Source organism: Scyliorhinus torazame, chromosome 13 (genome assembly GCF_047496885.1).
Source record: "Scyliorhinus torazame isolate Kashiwa2021f chromosome 13, sScyTor2.1, whole genome shotgun sequence".
Classification (NCBI taxonomy): Eukaryota; Metazoa; Chordata; class Chondrichthyes; order Carcharhiniformes; family Scyliorhinidae; genus Scyliorhinus; species Scyliorhinus torazame.
In genome coordinates this window covers 23,261,383-23,280,287 of record NC_092719.1, presented here as the reverse complement: position 1 = coordinate 23,280,287, position 18,905 = coordinate 23,261,383, and the positions used below count along the sequence as shown (strand labels likewise).

At 47.1% G+C, this 18,905-nt stretch overlaps 1 protein-coding gene across 1 annotated transcript in view; it reads left to right on the top strand.

The window, feature by feature from the left end:
- prrt4b (proline rich transmembrane protein 4b) overlaps positions 1 to 8,492 on the top strand; it is a 29,733-nt gene extending 21,241 nt beyond the window's left edge. The window contains exon 4 of the mRNA XM_072471183.1: positions 5,104 to 8,492. Coding sequence (XP_072327284.1) covers positions 5,104 to 7,073 — 1,970 coding nt within the window. The 3' untranslated portion in view covers positions 7,074 to 8,492. The remainder of the gene's footprint in view (positions 1 to 5,103) is intronic.
- Positions 8,493 to 18,905: the final 10,413 nt, after the last annotated feature.

Below are 18,905 nucleotides of genomic sequence, written 5' to 3'. Positions count from 1 at the left end.
GGGCCGGGATCGAACCCGGGTCCCCGGCGCCGTGAGGCAGCAGTGCTAACCACGACTTCCGGTGATGGCCATGGTGTGAGTGGTCGCACACAGGGCAGCTCCAGCTTGAAGGCGTAGGAAAGAGCTCTTTTTACCTGAAAACAGGTGCAACTTTGACAGAAAAGTGTAACTGAAGGTAGGAGAAGAAGTTCCCCATGGGAGTGATATGTCTGATGGTTATCAAATCCGGCAGAAAGATGACGGAGAGGAAAGGGCGAGTGCAAGTAGCAAAGCCCCAGATGGAACACTTGATGGTCTTCATCAAGGAAGAGATCCGCCAGCAGAGGAAGGAGATGCAGGAGGATTGATCAAAGGGGCTGCGGCTCCCTTCAAGGCATCGATGGAGAGGGTGGAGAAATGCTTGGAGGCACAGGGGTCGCAGATCTGAGAGATGGCAAGGGTGATATCAGACCACAGCAATTGGGTGGTGGCATTGGAGGCAGAGGTGGGGCTCTTGGGAGACCTTTGCAAGACGTTGAGAGCAAAGGTGGAGGAGCAAGAAAATAGGTCGAGAAGACAGAATCTGCGGATAGTGGGCCTACCCAAAGGAGTGGAAGGTACGAATGCCACGAGGTACGCTTCAAAGATGCTGGTGGTGGCGGCGTTGCTGGACAAGGCCCCTGAGGTGGAGAGCACATAGATCTCTGAGGCAGAAGCCTAGAGCAGGGGCGCCGTTAAGGGCGGTGATTGTGAGGCTCCACAAGTTTGTGGGGAAGAAGATTCTGCAGTGGGTCAGGGATAAATGCAACTGCGAATGGAAGGGGAACAAGGTCCGAATATACCAGGACATTGGAGTTGAGCTGGCAAAATGACGTGCGGGGTTCAACAGGGCCAAGGCGGTGTGGGGATGAGGTGAGGTTGGAGAAGAAACATGGTCAGGGGCAGAGAAAGGGGCCATCTTGGAAGGGCCAAGTACCTTAATAAGGGTAGAGCTGAAAGGTGAGGATGTGGATGGTAGGGGGGAATGGAGACCTAAGCACCCGGTACGGCTGATAATATGGAACGTGCGAGGGCTTAATGGACCAGTGAAGAGATCTCTGGTCTTTGCGCACCTAAGGAGTCTAAAAGCAGAGGTGGTCTTTCTGCAAGAGACACACCTCCGCATGAAGGACCAGGTTAGGCTGAGGAAGGGTTGGGTAGGTCAGGTTTTCCATTCGGGGTTTGATTCAAAGTCGCGGGGTTGGCAATTTTGATGAGTAAGAAAATGGGGTTTGTGAGCGCAAAGGAATTGAGGGACCCGAGTGGGAGATACGTGATGGTGAGGGGGGTATTAGAAGGGACCCCGGTGTTATTGGTGAATGTGTATGCACTAAATCAGGACGATGTACGTTTTATGAGGGGGTTGCTGGCAGCGATCCCGGACTTGGCCATGCACCAGTTGATTTGTAGGAGGAAATTTTAATTTGTCCAAGAGCCAAGGGTAGATAGGTCGAGACCCAGGTCAATGGGTAGAATATGAATGGCAAAGGAGCTGGGGGGGTTTATGGAAAAGATGGATATGGTGGATCAGTGGCGCTTCAAAAGCCCAAGGGGAAGGGAGTATTCTGTTTTCTCACATGTATTCAAGAATCAACAGAGAGCTTTTGGAGGGAGCAGAATATGGGGGGATAGTAATTTCGGACCATGCACCCCTCTGGCTGGAGATTCCGCTTAGATCGGGACCGAGAGGCCAGGGTGGAGGCTCAATTCAGGGTTGTTGGCAGATAGAGGGTTTTGCATAAAGTGCGGGCTGTGATTAAATATTATGTAGAATTGAACCAAAACGGGGAGGTGTAGGTGGCCACATTTTGGGAAGCGCTCAAAGCGGTGGCCGAGGGGAGATTATCTCATTCAAAGCACATGCAGATAGGGCAAAGGAGGGAGGAATATGAATGGCTAATGAACAAGATAGTGGAGGTAGATAGGGAGTACTTGAGGGCGCCCGCATTGAGGGATTAGCGAGGAGGAAAATATTACAGGGGCAATTTGATAGGTTGACAACGGGGAGGGCGGTAGGGCAGCTGCGTAGAGCAAGGTGGGTGCAGTAGAATACGGGAGAAGGTGGGTCGAATGTTAGTGCATCAGCTAAGGAGGCAGGCTGTCCAGGGATAAATTGAGGATACAGTCTGGGGCAGGGGATGTGGTGTTGGAGCTGGGAAGATAAACAAGGTGTTTAGGGTTATTATAAGGAGCTTTACAGGGTGGACCCGGGGGGTGAAGAGGGGGACATGGGACGGTTCTTAGATGAACTGGAGTTTCTACAGCTGGAGGAAGAGAAGAGGCAGGTGCTAGAGGAGCCCTTGGGGCTGAGGGATGTATTGGATAGTATAAGGGGTATGATGTCGGGGATGGCCCTGGAGCCCGATGGTTACCTGGCGGAATTCTATAAGGAGTTTGTGACAGACCTGGCACCACATCTCTTGAGGGCGTTTAGTGAGGCTTTGGAGAAAGGGGAGCTGTCGGAGACGATGATGCAGGGAAAAATTTGTTAAAACTCTATAGTTGTGTGTTGGAGAGTTTGTTCCCCGAATTGTAACCTTTTATGTACATTGGGAATAAAATACATTTTTTTAAAATAGAGTGTTAACCATTGCGCCATCGTCCTGCCCCTTGCCTTAGTCTTTCTCTTCCTATCTCTCCATGTGTGTCTGAGATTGTTGCTCTGGATCTGTGAATATGAGATTGCTCCACATGTGTTTGATACACGGTTCACTCCCTTTTCCGTTTCCTCTGTGTGGTGTGTGTGCACTCCAGTTGTCTGTTCTCTATCTGTGTGTACAACCTTATTTTTCTTCTGTCTTTTTTCTCTGTGATGGTTCTTATTCTCTCTCTCTCTCTCGGCTCCTAAACTTCGACGCTCCCACACTCAAGTCATTCAGCATTTTGATTGTTTTTTTCCACATCTAACCTGCTCCCTTATTAGCGATATCTACATTGGCTGACTGATGTTATGAAGGTTCTGTCTTTAGATAAAGTGAATTCATTGACAATTCGTCTCTCCTGAGAGTAATAATGAAAAGTTCTTTCTGTAACTATCAATAATCTCAATCAAACAGACCTGAGGTTCAGAGCTAGGTTGATGGATGTTAGAATGAGTATACAAACACCCAGTACATTGTGTTTGAAGCTGAGTGAAATACAACCTGTATTACACTGTAGCATGTTGATGCTGAAATGATTAACGAGCATGGATAGAATTATTGGAGGGTTGTGCTCAGTGCAACTTTGAATGGTCACAGCAAACTGGGATATCACGGACTCCACTGGGCGGGAGTCTGTTGACTTTCAGTAAGTGCTCTTTTTAATTAACAAACCCAGGCGAATGGCCAAGGGTCATAGTCCAGAAGACCAGCAAGGTTCAAAAGACTAGCAGGGGAGGGGGCATCAATCATGAGATGGCGATTAGGTGATGACGAGGAATAGTGCTTGGCTTTTTAAAAGGTTGTAAGAGAAAGGTAAGAATAAGTGAGGTGGGGTAAGATTACTGTTTGAATACAGCCATTAGTTGTCAGGCTTAGTCACCAAGTCTTGTCTCGGAGGCCGAGGGTTTGAAGCCAGCTCCAGGGTTTGCGTTTTGATCTCGGTGGACAATTTAGTGTAATACTGAGGGAATGAGGGATTGTTGAGTGTGCTGACTTTAAGCAGAGGCCCAGTTTGTATATTCAGGTGGATTTAAAAGTTCCACAGTATTATTTGAAGAAGTGCAGGGATTGTATCCAACTTTAGTCCCTCAGTCATAAACAGATTAATTGGTCGCATGGTTTGGAGGAGTTTGCTGTGTGCAAATTGGCTCCCGCATTTGTCTCCAAAATAATGGTTGTGCTTCACAAATGAGATCTTAGTTGTGAAAATATTTTGGGATGTCCTCAGGAAATGATGGAGCACAAGATAAATGCAAATTCTTTCTTACTGTGCTTTCCCATGTACAGAGCAGTTGAAAAATTGGAAAGGACATGAATAGAGATAGTGCATTGTCCTTTTTAATTTCTGAGGCCTGTATTTGAGGTAGAGCTTCCAACCCTCCAGGTTTGCCCTGGAATCTCCAGGAATTAAAATCCAATCCCCAGGAAACTGTTGTGAGCAAAAGCAAAAATGCCATTTGAGAAATAAAAGGCTATTTAAAAAAATAATTTGTACAGTTTTGTTTATAAGTTATAAAAATATCAGACCTGAGGGAAGAAAGGCTCTTTGGCAGTCGGTCAACAATCATCCAATGAGGTCTCTAATCGCTTCCTAATTAGCATGGAAGGTGGTGCACGTCACCTATCGAAATGTTGGGTGATCAATAGGAGTGTGGGAGTAGGGCAGTTGGAGGGAGAACCAGAGTTGGCAACTCTAATTTGAGCTAAATTTGCCAAGAGGAGGTAGAGGGTTTACAAACATGTGTAGATAGGTTAAGTGGCCCCACCCTCGTTGTTGCGTGTCATTGTATCTCAGCACCTTGCTCACATGCTCAGATGCCTGTCCTTGGCCTGCTGCAATGCCCCAGTGAAGCCCATCCAGTTGGGCACATTGCAGCCCTCAGGACTCGATGTTGAGTTTGGCAATTTTAGAATTTGACCTTTCTCCTCCATCTTAAGTCCCCCAAATCTCACCTTGTTTTAATTATCCCATACATGTATTGCTTCAATGCAAACCCCATCTCACACCAGACCATCTGTCTTTTGTTCTTAAAGTTGCTGAATTTTGTTGCAGTTTCTACAGCTCTAACATATTCACCCTCTTTCCAGTTTTGCTGAAGAGTCTCAGGACTCAAAATGTTAACTCTGTTTCTCTCCTCATGGATGGTTTTTCAAACAACCTCTGTTCTTGTTTCAGATTCCAGCCTCTGCAGTATTTTTTTAATTCAAAACTTAAGAAATAAGAATTATAGTAGAATTATACTTATTGAGTGGGCACTCCGAGACAAAGGAGATTTTTACAATGGGAACGATTGCAATGATTTAGTCCTTCAAATTCTGTACAATGGAAGTAAATTGCATGATTGTATTATTTTAAGTGTATTGTTAATGGGTTGAATATTGTGATGCGTGTGTTTCAGCTGTTGTATTCCTGCGTTATAGCTTTTCCCTCTCTCTTGTCTAGATCCCAGCTTTGGAGATGCAAGTTCTTCTGGTCTACACCCCACCCTGGCATCTACTGTGTCCAATGGGAACCAGAATCGATACAGTAGTTCAGATAACGACTGGAACTCCATTTATCCTGATACTGAAGGAACACAAGGCACATCTTTCAACCCTCACTTCCTACATGTCCCTCCATTGTTTGTGATCCTTCACACAGATTGGAACACTGCAATGGCTGAATGGGGGCTGGCTTGGGACCTCCACGTTTATGGACTGGGGTCACTCTTTGGCCTGGTGACAGTCATATCTGCACTCGGTATTCTCTGTCTTCCCTTCAGATCTCCACCAGGTCTTGGTTATTTCATGGTCCTCAATGGATTACTTTTCCTGACGAGCTCAATAAGAACTTTTGTCTTCCTTTATGATGCATACTGTTTCCAGCAAAAATTACCAACAATTGTTGCCTTACTTCTCTACGATTTGGTCTTCCCTTGCCTTACTTCCGCTTTTGGAGTCATAATCTTGGTTCTGTCTCTGAGGTCTGGGACACCAGCAATGGCATCAAATTTCCAGCGTTCATGCTTGCTAACCACAATTGTTTTTCTCCACTTCACCCTCACCGTGAGCACAATTCTGGTCATTACTCTGCTGAACCAAGCTCCCTTCCTCCTCTTCGTGTCACATGGTATCTTTGTGGTTTTGTTGACCATTTTGTCGATCCTGTATTTCACATTTTACTGTCATACCCACATGGTTGGCAGGCAGGTCTACAACCTGAAGACTTCAAAACCTTCCTTGGAGACTTTGAACACTGGGCCCTTCAGAGACACGGAGCACTGGGGAAGAGTGGCCAAGTTCGCCATTTTGACGGCAGCGTTTGGCTTGAGCTGCGCTGCCTTGCAGTTGTATGCTATTCTATACCGGCTGGGCTTGGCTGGAAACCATGATTTCCAGCCTTGGCCTTGGTGGATTTTCCATTTTGGCACCAGCTTGTGTGAGGTGGGAATGTGCCTCACTATGTCTCTCATTGGTATCTATCCGTTGTTTTGTGTTCCTAAATCTTCAAACCGTAACCGCTGGACCAAAATGTTCTGCCTTTCTCCAGCTCATGCATCCATGAAAGCCCCTATACTTTCAAATGCTTGTCAATGGTCATCCTCCCATCAGGAGAAGCCATTGAGCTGTGGTGCGATTGTCCGAAATAAATCGGAATGCCTTCCCCTCTACACCATGTCTGACAACCAACTGAGTAGTGGTGAGGAGATCAACTTGATCTATCACAACAGTGAGAGCAGTGAAGTAAAAACTCTGGACTTCCATTTAAAACAAGGGGGATCTTCCAGGACCTCCTCTTTCATTAGTGTACAGATGGACAGCGATTCCACTGTTGACCTAAGACCCCCTTCACCTATTAACCTAAGACGCAGTATAGATGAGGCTCTTTTCAGCGAGGCCCTCATTCCTGAAAGTCTCTTCCATTGGTCAAGACTACACAGTTCCAGCAATATGTCCATCTGCGGGAACAGGTCTATGCCAAGCAGCAGTGAAGTCTTCAAGGAGAGCGCAGCCGACAGAGGATTGTATCGGACGTCGTCTTGTGCTGGGATGGAGAGAACAGAAGTTGGCAGGGGTATCACCAACACCTTTAAGAAGCTCAACAAGAAGCAAACTTTATCTTCGGAAAGATGGGAGGACAACTCTGCAAGCTCTGTCTGCAGAGCATCACAAGCTGGATCCTCAGTAGTGCTTTGTTCCAGCCCTGAGCGGTGGGCCTTCTCAACCATTTGCTCTGAGCATAAATCTTTCAGGAACTCCTCTCAAACAAGCCTTCATGGTATTCCCCAGTTATCGAGGCAGTATCGGGCTCTGTCTTCTCCAGAGACCATGGACAACAACGATCCCCCGGATTCATCCACACAAGCTGAGTTCATAAAGATCTGCAGACAAATTGACCAGCTGAGTATTAGCAGCGACACAATAGAATTGTGAAACTCACAGCTGTGACCATGTCCAACCAGAACAATTTTACACTGCATCTTATTTAATATTTGCAAATGCTTATTGAGGGAAGTGTACTATCAAAAGTGAAATGCTTATCTTCAAAAGGCCAAAGATTGCCTGGCTCAGGACAGGTAGAGATTGAAATTGGTCTTGGGCAGTGACATAAATCATGAGGCAGTGAATTGGACTCTCTTTTTATGTTCTGTGATTTAAATGGAAAGGAAAATTTGCCAAGTGTAAGCACGCTGCCAATTTGCTACCACCGTTTATGCTCTACCACACAAGATTAATTTTTGTTCCTTTTGAACTTCTACAAATGTAAATGTGTATACATGGTGCAGTGTTACTGACCAGGATGAGCCAAGTGTTTACTGTATGCTGAGAATCTGTGAGCTTCTGGATTAGTCAAAAGGATACTTCAGTATTGAGGTAGAACTGTCATTAGATTTTCTTCTTTCTAAGTTTGTTTTTAATGTAAGGAAGTAACTTTTAGAATTGAGCTGAAATACAACAACACACACCAGCTGTTTTCGTGATAGTCTGCGTGAGTGTCTACCATAACTTAAGTGGAAGATCCAGGGAAAGGCCAGAGAAATAGCAGCAACAGTTCCTGTGGAACTTCCTTGATGGTTATGGTAGGTTATCAGGAGATCATTGGCTGAATGTTAACCGCTAAGTTTAAATTCAATCCCCAACGGTTTAGTTCTCAAAAACATTGTCTGTTTTCCTTCTGAGACACACCGGAAAGCCTTTGGCTCCATTTCTGTTCTCTGCTCAGTTAGCTGATGTCAGTTGGGAAAACAAATTGACCCCATTTAGGTGAGGAAACAAAAGAAATCAGCCAGAAGGTAAGGCAGAAACTGAGTTTGTGTATGGAACTGAGGTGAGAGCAGGACTGGGTTCCACTATGAAATATCCCTTCCTTCTGTTGAATGTCTTGCTGCCACTCATCATGTGGGCTCAAATATAAAGATACCAGAGAATTGTACCCACAAGCTTTCCAGACAGAGGGGATTTGAGCAAAACGTGTCCATTTGACCCAGCACTTGTTACAATGCAAAACATTGTCAGTATATGTTCACAATGCCAGGCCCCTGAGCTCTTTATTGTTCTGCAAAGATTCCTGACTGAGGGGAGAAGGCGGCAGTGCTGAAAAACCTTGAACCAGCGATCTCCAAAATGAATGGCGAAAATGGGGCCACAAACATGGGCTAAGTTTTTTGAAACAGGAAGAAGAATAAAGACGAGGTACCTTCCTAAACCAGTGATGTAATACACATTGCCTAGGTCAGTATTGGATCCCACTGAGAGTATTTTTACTGGTGCTGGCTGTTGCCCCTGGCTGGAGAGTTTAGAATTATGTCTGAGAATAAATGCTCAAACATTTCGGACTGAGATGAGGAAAAATGTCTTCATTTAAAGGGTGTGAATTTCTGGAATTTGCTACCTCAGTGAGCTGTGGACGTTCAATCATTGAGTGTTAAGACTTACAGATCAATTGATTTTTGGATACAAACAAAATGAAGGGATTATGGGGATAGTGCAGGAAGGGTGGTCATGATGGGGAAGTTCAATGCAATTGCGTATGGCTTTTAGCCTAAAATGTTGAGGGCAGTATGTGGTCAGATTTCACCCATGTCTGATTGAATACACTTGACATATCTAGCCAGATTTGGTTCTCCTGCATCTAATCCAACTGGGGGCCAAACCTAATTGATCCAATGAGTTATTGAACCCTGTACTTGACTCAGAGGTTTTTGAGATTTCAAAGGGTGCTGAGTGGTTAGCCAAATGTAATGGGAATTGTGCTTCATAAATTGGTGCATTGAGTACAAAAGCAGGAAAGCTAATAAGTTCTTGTTCAGCCACTTCTGGTCATATTTTAGGAAGGCTATGAAGTTCCTTAAGAGGATTCAGAGAAGATCCACCCGGGATGGGGAATATTAGCTATATGGTTAGGAAGGAGAAGCTGGGTTGTTCTCTATGGGAGCAAAGGAGGTTGAGGGAAAGTCTGATGGGAGTGTACAAGGTCATAACCGGGTTAGATAAGATAGACAATGGCCGCAAATCTCCCCCAAACTCTCTTAAGCTAATTTGTGCCGGGTTTTTCAGGGAGTTTCCCGCCGGCTCTGCTGATGAGTTCCCCAACGCTATCCAATGACACTCACTCACTTTTTTAGGCCCTGGGAAGTTTCACACCGGTTGAATCCACACTTCGAATTTTTTTTTAGCACTGGGGAGCTGAGCTCCGAGGTTTGGCCGCCATTTTGAAAAGATGCCCCGATCTCAAAGCGAGCTTGTGAGTCCCCCCCCCCATCCCCCACCCATGGTCAATGTCACCCCCACACACACGGACACTACCCACACCCTCCAAGGGAGGACACCCCGCTATGGTGTCCCCTCCCTTCAGGCCCACCCAAGCCCCCTTACAGCACCTCCCTCCCTTCTAGGACCACAACCCATCACCCCCCCCCCACCCCCACCAACCTCCCAGAGGCCCCTACTTACTTGCCCTGTACCCCCCCACCTTCATTTCATGGGCATGGCCCCCCTCTCCCGCTGGCCCTTGGCAGTGCCACCTTGGAACTTGGGCACCTTTGCATTGTCACCCTGGGAGTACTTCTGCTAGCTGGGCAGTGCCAAGGTGCCTGCATTCAGTGGGGGGGGGGGGGCCAGGGCACTATCCTACACTTAACCCTGACCACCTCTGATGGCCCGGGAGACCCCCCCCGGGTGCCATTCCGCCTGGTCCACGTTTGTTTGGACCAGCACTGATCGGTGCCCGGCTTCAGCATCTCTGGGGAAGCCGAAGAATCAAGTGAGGCCAGTGGATCCCGGGTAGGGTAGGTCGTAAGTAGGCTTATGACCTAATTCTGCAAGCGTCATTCGGTCCCGTCCATTCGGAGCAGGGTTCCGATGTCTCGTGGGACTCCGGAGAATCTCGCGAGGCGCGTAGGCTGTCAGGGGGCTCGCTGGAAGCCTCTCCCAACATTCTCTGGTCGTGTTGTGCTCTCTCTTGAGCGCAACGCGGCCGGAATATCACGCCTGATGAAAAGGTGTACACTTCAGTTGTTGGATGGTACACGGTCTAGGGAACACAGATTTAAGGGGCGGGATTCTCCCAGCCCGGGGCCGGGCCGGAGAATCCCCGCGACCGGTGCGAGGCGCGCCACGCCAGCCCGACGCCGGGACGCGATTCTCCGCAGAGCATCCCAGCGTCGGGGTGGCGCCGGCCCCCCTGCCGATTCTCGGCCCGGGATGGGCCGGGCCGTCGTCGCAAAGAACCCGAGTCCCGCCGGCGACGTTCTAACCTGCTCTCGGCCGGCGGGACCTTGGCGTGGAAGAGTCCGTGGGCGGCATGTGGGGGGGGGGAGGGGGGATCGACCCCGAGGGGGGCGCCTCCGTTGTGGCCTGGCCCGCGATCGGGGCCCACCGATCGGCGGGCCAGCCTCACGAGCTGGGGGCCTCCTTTCCTCCGCGCCGGCCCCTTTAGCCCAACGCCATGTTGCGTCGGGATCGGCGCGGAGAAGGGAGCCACTGCGCATGTGCCATTGACACTGGTGCCACTGCGCATGCACGGACCCCGCGGCGCCCAGTTGACGTCAGCATCAGCAGCTGGAGCGGCGTAGGTCGCTCCAGGGCCGTGCGGCCCCCTGTAGGGGCCAGAATTGCTGATCCTGAGGCCATGTTGACGCCGTTGAGGAACGCGACGGCGTTTCCGACGGCATCAACACAGCCTCAGTATGAGAAAATCGCGCAAAGGGTTTTGGGTAAGAGGTAAGAGGGAATGTGAGGAGAGAGAACTCGATGCCTATGAGAATGATGAAAGCCGAGACGATCAGGGATTTCAAAAGGAAACTGGATGGGCTATTGAAAGAAGCAAACTTGCAGAGTTACAGGGATCGAGTGGGGGGAATGGTACTAATTGGGTTGTTCTGTAGAGAATCAGCGTGGATATGATGGACTGAATGGCCTCCTTTTGTGTTGTAAATCACTATGAATTTGTGTGATCGAATCATGATGAAACACGGCAGTGGGGATTGTCCCAACGATGCATTAGATTTTGTTTCTTCAAGAATAGTCTGGCCTCTGAACCTCCCTGTGATCCGCGATACTAATCGACCGACTGACAAGTTGGTGCTTCTTTATGACTTGGAATTCAACTTTTCTTTTGCCAAACTACAGATACCTGCCCATGACTTACCTGAGAAAATAAGCAGAGATAATTTGTTCCCCGAACTGCCAGCTGATTGAATGGTGGTCCAATGTTCTGATGTCGAGGATAGTGGACTCTTGAGGATGGACGTTCCAGCACTTTATTCCCAGAGTAATGATGCACTGGGACCGACTGTTGTTGACAGCAGGTCTCCCTAACTCTGTTTAAATAGCTTTAAACATTTTTTTAAAAATCGTCAGTAAATTGAAGGGTTAATGAATTAATTGTCATCCCTGATTATTCAGAGAGAGAACTCCATGATCGCCTCACAAAGCAGCCTACATTTTCAGATCCTAGCTCTTGATGAGCTCAGTTCCCCATAGGGAGTATGAGGTTCCAGTATTACCCCTCTGGTTTCTTGTCACTATCCAACATCTGTCACCTGATTGGTTGGTTTGGGTACAGATATTGAACCTAATGGAAAATACATCATCCATTTAGGTACGGGGTGGACCATCTTCCTTGCTCACCTTCCTCAATATTAGGCCCTTGAGTAATATCTTGTTTGAAAAGTTGATAATTATCTTCAAAAGAGCTGGCCCAGACCTAAAATGTGCTGACAGTACAACGTTGATTCGAGAAACCAGCCCCAAATAAAGGTTTTGGGGTCTTTGGCCATGCCACTACTTCAAGGTGATTGACCAAGTTAATTTCCTTTTTAATATAGAGGATTTTTACTGCTGTTTTGGGAATTGGAATCCTACCGATACTCGGTATCAGCTAAATCCCTCCTCTCTCAATGGACACAGATTACTATGGATTTAAAGCTGGTGTATCAATCTGGGAAGGCTGCCATTGGAAAAGATGAACGGAACTGTCAGCCCCCCCCCCCTTCCCATGTTTGTTCAGGGGATCCAGACATCTGACAATTGCTGAACATTGTCCTTCTGGTCGGTCAGAGGAATCGGTGAGCAAGGAGAGGACTGCACCCATCACAAGGGCATGAGTCCACAATGCTGAATACTCACGCAGCTTATGAGCTCTTGCTGATTGTGGTCTGCAGCTCAAAGGCTGCACTAATACATCTGAGTTCTGGCTTTGAATCCAGTTCAGCTGCTGTGCAATAAATTGGCGGTAGCTGATGGTTGACACCAGGGTTGCAAATCCAACACAATGGCCGGAATTTTCTTCTCCTGTTGGCGCGGGCAGGTATGGCGACGGGAGCGGAAAATATCACAAGTAATGCAAAGTCATTTTATATTGGCGTGAATGTGTGACGTGATTATCAGGCCCGTATGCCAAAATCAAACCTAACCCCATCAAAAAATCAATGGTGATGTGACAGCAGAACAGCATGAAGCGCGACTGGTCTCCTAAGATGTGCACCTGGTGAGCAGACCTCCCAGGGGAGCTCAGGTGAGTGCAATGCTCATGGCGGGGCGGGGGGCATGCATGCCCGGGCACTGCCAGGGCACTGGCAGTGATGCATCACAATACCTTTTACATGAATTTTTTTTTTTTACCTAAGTCCAGACTAAATGGCGGAGAGAGCCACAATTGCAGTCGGCGGATTCAACACAGCTTTTCCCACCCTATGTCCAGGAAGGAAATTCCCGGCCAATGGACTCATGGATTTGCACTCCAGTGAAAATGGGAATAAAAGATAAACAACTTACACTTGCTATCTGTGCCTCAACACTAGAATATTCTCATGGTGTAGTCCCTGTAACTTGCCCTTTGAGATCCATTTCCTTTTCTTTCCTCATTACGTACTGAACTGTCGGCACTCCAGGGAACATTCCTGAATGTTTTCCTGATGACCCTGCGTTGGTCTGTGAACAACTGACTCGCCTATTAATACAAGAAATGGTAACTAAAATTAAATATGAATGTATTTATCGATATGAGTTTTCTGCATTAGCTGTTGTGCAAATTGTTATGATTCAAGGTCAATCTTTTTAAAAAAATATTTTTATTCAGTTTTTTAACATTTGGTTATTTTATACATAAAACAAAACACCAAGCAAAAAGAATAAAGAAGAACCCCCCTCCCCACTCGACCAACCAATACATATATGACACGTGAAATAACCCCCATCACCATCCCAGACCCCCTCCCAAACCCCCCCCCCCCCCGCCTTTGCCGGCTTTGGCAGCTAAAGGTGACCAACTCTTTAAAGTGAAGACTGAACAGACTCCAACCCATCAATCACCCCCCCTCAAAGTGAACTTAACCTTCTCAAGATACAAAAACTCCATCAGTTCCCCCAGTCACACTGAGGCACAGGGCGGAGAAACTGACCTCCACTCCAACAGGTCCTGCCTGTGAGCAGTCAGCGAGGCAAAGGCTAAAACATCCAGCCCCACCTGCAGCTCCAATACCCCAAACATGGCCTCCAGGGCACTGGGCTCCAAGTGCAAGATCGCCAACATGGTGCTGAAGAATGAACTCCAAAACTTTTCCAACTTCGGACAGGAGCAGAACACATGGACATGGTTGGCCAGGCCTCTCCCACACCGCTCACAAGTGTCCTCCACCCCCTCAAACAACCGGCTCATCCTTGGCCTCGTCAGATGCACCCTTTGCACCACCTTTAATTGTATTAAACATGGTCTCGAACATGAGGTTGAGGCGTTCACCCCCTGCAACACCTTACACCACAACCCCTCCTCCAGCACCATCCCTAGTTCCTTCTCCCACTTGGCCTTAACCCCATCCAACGATGCCATATACTGCTCCAAAATCTCTGAGATGACCCCCAACCCATCACCAACAACACCACCTCCGACAACGGAGTGCAGTGCCCCCGGAAATGTCGGAAATACCTAACTTGCAAAATCCTGCACCTGCATATACATAAAGGCCTCCCTCCGTGTAATACCAGACTTATCCGCTAACTCCTCCAAGCTCGCAAACCGCCCTTCCAGAAATAAGTCCCACATTTCCACCACTGTCCGCTCCTCCTAGCCCCTAAAACCTAGCATCCAATCTCACCGGCTCAAACAAATGATTCTCTCGAATCAGCATCACCTTCAACCTCGTCCCTAACGTAAAATGCTGCTGAAATTGCTTCCATATCCTCAGTGTGGCCACCACCACTGGACTACCTGAATATTTCCCTGGGGCAAATGGGAGTGGCACCGTGGCCAGTGGCCACAACCCCAACCCCCACATGAGCCTGCCTCCATTCTCACCGACATTGCCTCCGGCTCTCTACACCAACCCCGCACCCTCTCGGCATTCGCTGTCTAATAATACTGCATCAGATTCGGCAGAGCCAAATCCCCTGACTTACGCCCTCTCTGAAGCACCGCCTTCCAAATCCTCGCTACCTTACCTGACCAGACAAACGGCAAAATCAACTATTCCACCCCTATAAAAAATGCTTTTGGCAAAAAGACCAGTAAACACTGGAACAAAAATAAAAACCGCAGCAAAACATTTATCCTTACTGACTGTACCCAGCCTGCCAATGACAGGGGGAGGCTGTCCCACCTCAACAGAGCCGCCTTGACCCTATCCACCAGGCTCGTGAAATTCAACTTACGGAACCGGGCCGAATCACGAGCCACCAGGACCCCCAGATAGCTGAAATGAGTAGTCGACACACGGAACGGCAATCCCTCCCAAGCCAACTCCTGTCCTCGATGGGGAGACCAAAAAGCACTCCTCCTTCTCCAAATTCAATTTGTATCCCGAAAAAGCTCCAAATTGCTTGAGCAAGCCCATTATATCCCCCACCATGGGAACTGGGTTGGAGATATACAACAAAAGATCGCCAGCATAAAGGGACACCCTATGCTCTACCCCACCCCCTTCAAGAACAACTTCCTACCCTTTACAATCTCCGCAACCACTTGCAGGAGGCACTACTCCAGTCTAAGCGGCAACACTTTGTCAAGAATCTTTAATTTAATGGTATATTGGCCGATAAGACCCACACTCCACTGGGTCCTTATCTTTTTTCAACAAAAGCAAAATAGATACCACCCTAGGTACTGCATCTTTAAACACCTCCCATCAACAGCGATGCCAGTCTGAAAACTTCTTATAAAATTCCACCAGGAACCCATATGGCCCAGGTGTTTTACCTGTTTGCATTTTCCCTATTGCCACCCAAACCTCCTTAATCCCCACTGGCTCCTCTAACCCTGCCCTATCCTCCTCTTCCACTGTGGAACATTCCAGCCCCTCCATATCTGACTCATACACCAGGGACTCCGACCTATACAACCTCTTATAAAACTCCGCAAATGCCCTATTCACTTGTTCCGAAGCAGTCACCAACTCCCTCACCCCATCCTGGACCTGAACAATCTCCCAGGAGGCCGCTTGTCAGCGGAGCTGTCCCGCCAGCAAGCGACTGGCCTTCTCCCTGTCCTCGTAAACCACACCCTTTGCCCATCTCAACTGGCATACCTTTCCTTGTGGACAAAAGATCAAACAGACTGCAGTTTTTTTCTACTGGCCAAACATTTTGGAGTGGGATCTTCTGAATTCTTCCCATCAACCTCCAAAATTTCATCCACCAGCCGCTGCTTGAATCAGTGACAACAATCTCAGACTGATGTACCTGGAATATTAAAACAGTACCGGATATGACTGCAAATTATCACAGCAATTCCTCAGCATAAATTGCATCTTACCAATTACCTCCTGCTCTGAGTAGCCATTGAGTTTAGTAAGCTTTGGAAAATGTAAGGCAATCTAATTTTGCTTCTAATTCTCTCTCTGTGTGGGAGTGCACCAGAAACCAGATGGTCATCCAGCACTGATCTCCTGGTCTTACCTTTCCTCTCTTCTCTTTCCTCTTCCCTATATTAAAGAGGTGCTTGAAAAGTATTTCATTAGCTGTGAAATGCTTACTGGGACAGTCTAAGGTGATGTAAGGCAATATGTAAGATGTAAGTTCCATAGAATCCCTTCAGTGCAGAAGGAAGCCATTCGGCCCATTGAGTCTGCCCCGATCCACTGAAAGAGCGCTCTACCTAGGCCCACTTCTCCCACCCTATCCCTGTGACCCTGCGAATTGATCATGGCCAATCCACTTAACCTGCACATCTCTGGACACTAAGGGGCAATTTAGCATTCCCAATTCACCTAACCTGCACATCTTTGGACTGTGGGAGGAAACCGGAGCAGCCAGAAGAAACCCATGCAGACGTGGGGAGAAAGTACAAACTCCACAGTCACCCAAGGCTGGAATCGAACTCGGGTCCCTGGTTCTGTGAGGCAGCAATGCTAACCATTGTGACACCCAGTCTTCTTCACTCCCCAACTATCAGATCTTCTAATAAAATTAGTCTTAGACTTTTGAACGCTAGCCAATTCTGGAGTATCTAATATAGGACAGCTGTCCAGCATATTTCAATATATATTACATTGGTAATTAATCTCACCAAGTTCATTCACTGACTTGCTGCACACTGTTACACTTGTATAACAACTCACCCTCACTTCTGTTCCCCATCTTGGATGGGTGGGGATAACACCACAAATTAAATGTCTCCATAAGGAGACAGCTGTGCAGTGATAATGCTCTTACCTCTAAGTCAAAAGGTGGTTTCAAGCCTTACTTTAGCAACTTGAGCACATAATCAAGGCTCACGCTTCTGTGTAGTACTGAGGGCGTGCATATCAGGTCATTACTTCTTAGTGGTTTGTAGGAATTTACTGTGTATAAATTGACTGCCATGCTCCCTACATTACAGCAATGGCTGTACCTCAAAATTATGGTGAAGCACTTTGCTACATCCTGAGGCCATATAATTCATTGTTATCTCTTCTAGGTATATCTGATATTTGAGATAATGTACAAAGGGCAGCAAGGAAATTTGACGGAAGATTACTGAGACCAGGGACAGCATTGTGCCTTGTTAGACGGGTGCTGTTACATTTATTTGTGCTGTGTTCCTCCTATTTATTCCTGTCTCCTGGACCTGTTTACTCAATAAGTGTTGTCAGGATCTTGGAACTTGGGAAAGGGGCAACAGAGCCAAAGCCGTAAAGCAAATTCCACATGTACGGATTTTCTAGGAGCAAAGAATCAGGAGCAAGAATCCTGGCTGATTTATCCCTTTCGTCTAGTAGCAACTGTTCTATCAAAACTCTTACCCCTGATATACGGAGCAATAGGATGTTAATTCACATCTGATCTGTATATTCAGAAATAAACCAGAGAGGCTATAAAAAAGGTGGAGGGACCTTGTTTATATTTCCTACAGCATCAATCCTTCATGTGTTTGTGAATGAGGATTTTTCAAGCAGCAGGGGTAGAAGGGATAAGGGATACTACCTAATACTCTTAACTTTAATCAATGCAACTGGACAAAAGATGTTTTCACTCATTTAAAAATCTTCCTATCTCCTCGTAGCTTGTGTTTCTTTGATGAAAATAACCCAAATTCCAGGAGCTTAATCCTCAAAGAATGTACACCATATAATTTGTTGGCTTGTGTTGGTGGTGATGGATAACCACCTTAGAACTCATTTGACAAAGAGTCATCCAGTCTCGGAACATTCGTTCTCTTCTCTCTCCCTCTCCACAGATGCTGTCAGCCCTGCCATTCTGGCTCTGAACCGTGAAGAGAGGCTGATACCCTCGGATTGTCAAGTTTTCAAACGGATAATTCTGACTGGAATTATTTTCCAGCCATTTTCTGTGTCGGATTCAGATTCCAGCATCCACAATAATTTGCCTTTTAAAAAAAATCAAAACTCATTTTGGTAGGGCGGCATGGTGGTGCAGTAGTTAGCACTGCTGCCTCACAGCGCCGAGGACCCGGGTTCGATCCCAGCCTCAGGGCTCTGTCTGTGTGGAGTTTGCACCTTCTCCCCGTGTTTGTGTGGGTCTCACACCAACAGATTGGGTACCCTAAATTTATTTTTTAAAAACTCATTTTGGTGGAAAGCCTTTGATCTGGATCCAGCTGTTTCTGCTGACATTGCCCTTCTGGCTGTGAAACGTGAAGAGAGGCTGATACTCTCGGATTGTCAAGTTTTCAAACGGATAATTCTGACTGGAAGCTTTCACCAGGCACAAGAGGTGGGGAAGGTGGGCCTTGTCCTGTTGGGTGCTCTGCTACATAGATGAACCAACACGGTGGCGAATGGTACAACACAGTTTTATTACTAACTTTATATACAATGGTTAACTGGTCACCGTGGTTTGTTCATTACCCTAGTATCTGTGAACCTAACCCTAGCACTAACTAATAGACACATTGAGCACATGGTGAATGTCTGAGTTGCTTGCTGTGAGCTCTGTGCCCCGAGCTGTCTCCTGCTGGAATGCCCGGGAAGTGTCGTGTTCCCCGTTTTATAGTGTGTACGCTCTTGTCTGTGGTGTTGTGTGTGTTGATTGGTCCGTTGATCTGTCTGTCAGTATGTATGTACCATGATGTTTACCTGAATATCATGACATCCCCCCTTCTTTACAAGAACATGTGCCTATGTGGTGATAAATAGAGATATGTACTGAGTGCAGCTGAATGTGTGTGTGTGCAATATTTACATCATATGCATGAGGCTAAACTATATATATATGGGACGATGTCAGGTGCAACATGGCAACGAGGTTGTACCATAAACAAAACACATGGAACTAGTAAACGGCAAAACGAACTCCTGTAACGACAAGAAAAAAAGAGAAACATGTTAACAC